This window comes from Gossypium raimondii, chromosome 7 (genome assembly GCF_025698545.1).
Source record: "Gossypium raimondii isolate GPD5lz chromosome 7, ASM2569854v1, whole genome shotgun sequence".
Lineage (NCBI taxonomy): Eukaryota > Viridiplantae > Streptophyta > Magnoliopsida > Malvales > Malvaceae > Gossypium > Gossypium raimondii.
In genome coordinates, this window is record NC_068571.1 from 38,709,563 (window position 1) to 38,715,468 (window position 5,906).

General features: G+C 34.7%; 1 protein-coding gene across 1 annotated transcript; it reads right to left on the bottom strand.

The window, feature by feature from the left end:
- Positions 1–1,322: 1,322 nt before the first annotated feature.
- Positions 1,323–5,096, bottom strand: LOC105792521 (serine/threonine-protein kinase D6PKL2). Its single transcript, XM_012621137.2, has 2 exons — positions 4,437–5,096; positions 1,323–2,239 (listed from the first exon to the last, which is right to left on the bottom strand). Exons 1-2 carry the CDS (start codon positions 5,000–5,002, stop codon positions 1,444–1,446), a joined length of 1,362 nt encoding a protein of 453 aa, XP_012476591.1. The 5' UTR covers positions 5,003–5,096; the 3' UTR covers positions 1,323–1,443.
- Between the last annotated feature and the right edge of the window lie 810 nt (positions 5,097–5,906).

A 5,906-nucleotide genomic window follows, 5' to 3' on the forward strand; every position in this document is an offset into this window, starting at 1 on the left:
TTTCTTACATCATTTCGTAGGGTACGACACCATTTGAGAGAATGGTACAAGACACAAGCACTAGAAAAGGCTCATGGACTTTTTTAATTTGAGACATTCAAAACTTTGAAATGTAACTAAGAGGACATTAGTTGTTAAAAAAAAAGATTTCTCATATTAATATCACCTTAGTATAACATAAAAAAAAAAAGATTGGATTCTGCTAGCATATTTCATACTTCATAACTTCATTTATAGGTGAAATTTGGATGATTTATACTTTGAAGAGTACATGAAAGAAGATGATCTTAATACTCTAAATGATACAAATTTAGATTCAGATGAAGAATACAATCAATGACCGACAAATGATGATAACAAGTATATGTTAAATGTTAAAAAGGAATAACTCAACAAGTATGAAACGCTAGAGTAATTAGATAAAATTGCATATAATGTTTATTTTTAATTTTCTTTTATTAATAATCGTATTATAAACTACTTTCTTGGCCTAACATATTACATATGATGATTTGATTTTATTACTCATTTAGAATTTTTTCTTGTACTAATAATTTTTTATAATAATTATAATTAATATTTTTAAAATATATAGATTATGCAATTGTGTAATTACAATTTATACTATTAAATATGATATAGGAAATTATGATTTAATTACACTATGTCAAACAAACGCATTTAGGAAATACAATTCGTTGTAATTACAACTTTCATCCAATTACTTTTAGTTTTGATCCTAAAACATAAATGAGGTAATTAGTAAGGTGTTAAAAAAGTGACACGTGGCAATATTTTATTAGTCAACATGCATGATAAAAGAAAATTAAGAAGTTCAAATATTAAAAGGAAGATTATAAAAGTAAGAATACATGAAATCTTGTACAATACAGTAGTAGAGCCAAAAATTTACCATTATGACATTCTTTTACATATACGATAACTTCATTTACATATAACATTGTTGTTTGGATTTGCAGTAGATGCCAAAGAAATAAAAATTAAACCATTGGATGGCATCAACATGGAAGTACGCTGTGATCATGTGAGCCGATCTAAAGGAATCATGGCAAAAGTCCCCACATTTTCCCTATGTAGTAAACAAATCACATGGTGGGGGCAATCATCTTAAAAGGCACCAATTTCCTTTCCCTCGTGTATTCTCCTACCCTCCGTGATCGGTGGACAGCCTATCACGCTCGACGCCACCGGCTTTCCTCTTCCCGAGTCCATATCGATTGTTTTTTACAAATGCATTGTCGGAATCCAATGAACCAAAACATTAACCTCCAACTGGATGCTTACAATAATATATGCCGATATTTAAAGATAAATGAATACTCGTTGCAATATAGATTCCAAAAAATATAATCACAAGTTACATGATTGCTATAGGGGACGCTTGATTCTTTTTTAATTTACTGATCATTTCTTTACTTCACCCTAATAATACTCTACTGGGGTCTCTGGACAGCTTTCATCTGATACAACTTCTTTACTAAAAGGTGGAGGTACATATGGTGGGGTCGTGCATCTTAGCAATGCCCAATTGACCCCTTGGAAGAATGGGTGGTGCTTGATGGCTGATGCACCCATTGTGGACCCTAAACGCCTTGGAGGATCCTTCACCAACAGCTGGGAAATAAGATCTTTAGCCGCTGCTGGAACCATGGGTTCTTTAGGGAACTCAAGGGCTCGAGCCACAATGTTGGCTAAGGTTAGCTCATGGTCCACGCCCTTGAACGGTGTTACCCCATAAAACAGTTCATACATAAAGATCCCCAATGTCCACCAATCCACAGGGCTACCATGGCCCTCACCGGACACAATTTCCGGTGCCAAATATTCATGTGTCCCTACAAAAGACATGGACCGGACATCAATGGGCTCAGCCACAAACTCAGGCCCACCACGATGGGCAGACTTCTTTTTGCGTTTGCGTTTTGGGTGGAAACATGAAACAGCAGGTACAATACAATTTGGAATGATACAAGAAGACGATGTGAAAGGAGGATGATCTTTAGGATAGTCAGTCCGCAGACCTGGTACCGGCGGTTTTTGATCGGAAACAATGTGGGGCGTTGATGTGGACTCATCGCATTTCAATGAAAGGTCGAAATCCGTGAGCATAATGTGACCATCTGATCGAACCAACACGTTTTCAGGCTTTAGATCACGGTAAACAATCCCCATCATATGGAGGTACTCTAAAGCCACCACCACCTCCGATGCATAGAACCTGGAGACACCAAGAATAAGCAAAGCAATCAACTACCTATAATTTTAATCAGTTTCATCAGTATCTCATTAAACTAATTAAGATCAACAACTTGATAATACTAAAATCTCGAGCCAGGGTCCATTGATAGGTGGAGTTAAAGAAAGAAAAATAATAGACAAGAAAATAATTGAGATGCTGATAGTGCCATGAACTTTATGATCACATTAACCAAGGGACATAAAGGACCCTACTACTATTATCATTCATACACTACGGTTTTAAACTTGCTTACACACTAAACTAAGACAAGAAATTATTTTGCTTCAACCTCTACTACATTATATAGACTATAAGGGACCTACGTGTCTTGTTTTCCAGGTTCCCTCAGAATCTTTTCATGCAAGAGATGGATGTAATGAGGCAAAAATCTTCAACAGGGAGATGTAAAGCAATCAAAAGTTTCTCTAACTTGTGTCCTTACATTGAAGCATATTCCCCTTGCACTCTTCCTAGATGTTCCCTAGTATTTTGGGTATCTTACAATCATTCATAGCTGAATCTGAATCATTAACGGTGGAAATACTAATAAAATTATGGTGGGTGTGAATATCAAATTAAGTACTGAATCTACTAGAACAAAGCAATAGCACATAAATGAAAAATAAGCTTATAGAATTTCTCAATCATGTAGTATTGTACAATTGCATAAAGGAAACAATATTTTTATCAATCATGTAACGACTCAGTGTTCATTATCAAAGCGGAACTATTTGCATAAAGTTTGTTGTTATCTCTTGAACCTTACCTTCTTGAACTACAAGATCCATTCAAAGTCGAAGCAAATAATAATAATGATTTCTTTGATTTGAAAGCTAATTCCCCCTAAATAAATGGTGGTTATATGAACATCTTGTCACCGTTGTCATTATTAGTAATGGATGGCTAGATGGTAGTGACACAGACAAGAGACTAACTAGAGAGGGACCGGAGAGCTTTATAAAATAAAATAAAATGAAATGAAAACAGGGTCTACCATCCATCCATCCATCATCAAAGATGCTAAAACAAATCCCAGAAATCCAGAAAAGAAAAAAGGGTATTCAACTCTAAGAGCTCGGAAACCGGCTGTATCCTATATTCAATTCTTTCCTAAATTTTATACTGAACAAGGTAGATTCAAGTACAGAAAAGTCAAAGCAACATAAAACTGAATTTCCTGAGGTCAAACAAAAGGGAAAAAGTTTATTATTCGATTACCCATGTTATTCGAGTTAAACGTTGAAGATGAGTGAATATAAAGTAAAAAATTTTCTATCCAAATGTATTTGATTTTTAAAAAATAATAAATAAATAAATAACATAAAACTAATGGCTTCACTATTTGCTAATTAATACAATCTGGAAGCACATAATACTATTTAAGATGCACAACTTTGCTTTGGAGCTAATCCTATTCTACTAAATTTCTCACTCATAATAATTTACTTTAACATATATAAATTTATAAATAAAGCTCACAAACGTGATGAGTAACTTCGTAGTAAGTATTAGACATGCACACATGTATTAAAGGTACCTAAGTTAAGCCTAGAAAATAAAGTTATAGAATAACATAATACAAGATTTAATAATTATTTATTTTCTTTTTGGTTCTGGGGTCTGTAAGTACTAAATTTAAAATGCTTCATACTGAAAATCGAACTTAAAAAGAGATCTTTATCATCTCATTTTACCCGTTGTTTAATAATTAATTAATTATTATTGAAAAGAAATACTAAATGATGGGATCATGATATTGCTTTGTCCGCCGTGTTATTGAGCTGACCTGGCTTTCCCTAAGTATTTTTAAGAATATAATAAGGCAACAGGAGTAATTTAATTGGCGCTTTTACCCAAAAATTAAAACGGGGTCAAGGTGGCCTTGATGCGATATTTTAGGCACTATAGTTCATAAATGTACTTGGATACGCGTTTGAAAGTTATTGGTTTACTAGCTGAAAAAGTCAAAATCTCAAACATGTTTTGACCTTAGTAGCCCGAGCCAATCCCCCGGATCTACCGTTAATCATAGCCAAAAACAACGAAATGAATCAAATCCGATTTACAGTAGATTGGGGCCCCCGTCCTTTTGAGCTCATTTCGCCCGATCCATCACTCTCAAATATCCAAAAACAAAGAAGGAAACGTTTTTTTTTTCTTTTAACGGAGGACGTACCTGACGGCGGAATCGGGGAAACGTTTGAGAGGTTGACGTTGACGGAGGACATGAAGGTCGCCGCCTGGACAAAACTCCGTCAACAGACAGAACCATTTAGGGGAATCTATAACGGCGTAAAGCGAAGGTAAAAATGGATGGTCTAACAATTCGAGTATTTCCATCTCGGTCCTAGCTCTCCCTTCTTTACTCCTCGACGCTAGCTCTTTCTTGTCCATCACTTTGGCTGCAAAAACGACATCGCTTTTACTGCCTTTGTTGTTGTTGTTGTTAGCATCGCCGGCATTGGTGTCGGGAGGCGGGGGTTGAGACTTGAGTTCGGCTAAGTAGACGGAGCCTATGTCGCCGGAGCCGAGGCGGATGGAGAAGCGGAGGTCGGCTAGGGAGAGGGAGCCGGAACGGATGGTTTTGGAAGAGAAGGAGCCGTGAGCCGAGGGAGCAAGAGAGGAAGAGCCGGAGTTGGAGGCAGACCCTGAGCTGGTGCTGCGGTTAATTGTAGCAGTGGAAGTGGAGGTGAAGCTTAAGCTCTGTAGATCGTCGGCTAAGTCGTCGAGAAACGGCTCCATTGATGAGGAGAAAAAAGAGAGAGATGGGTGAAAGAGAAAGTGTATTTGATATTTGAAGGGGATGATGGATGGATCGGGTTTGGTGTTCGGGCCCATAACCGTGACAATTAATATACATATAAAAGGAAACAAATAAAAGGGACTGATATTATGGCTGAATTTATGTTGTGTTGGGTGCATCCGTGAAGTTTAATTATAAAATAGACCTATTTTTTGGGATTATTATGGTCAGCAATTTATTTTTTTTCTTTTTTGTTTTGCTACTCAACTACAATTAACACACTTTAATTGCATCCATCTCATTCCTTTTTATACGCATTTTTCACTATTTTCCCTTTTTTCCTAACTTCAATAGTAACTAAAATGTCATTCCATTTGAATTACATTCCAATATATTTACAAGTAAATCAAAATTTCCATAAAGCACCCATATTTAAGTTTTATTTGAATTTAATATAAAATATATTTTTAATATTAGTTTAAATTCAAAACATATATATATATATTTGAACAATCTCATTATAGATTCTGATCATATTTTCTATTTTTGACACAATGTCTAGAACTACTTATAGTCTCTCTTCAATCCATGAATAGGAAGATAATATGTTTTAGTACACTCGAACTCACGTCTTCCTGCATTGACAACAATATTCATTCTAATCAAGTAAAACTTAATTGACAAAATGAATATGTAATTTTATTTAATGCTTATATAACATTACTTACGTACTTTTATAATTCAATTTAAAATTTTAAAATATTTTATTATTTAAATTAAGTTCGGATCGAATCAAATTAAGCCACAAGCAACATCATGCAATTTATATCTTCACTTATTATTATTATTATTTTTTGACTTAATATAATATTTGGTACATGAACTTAACACTTTTTCCTAATT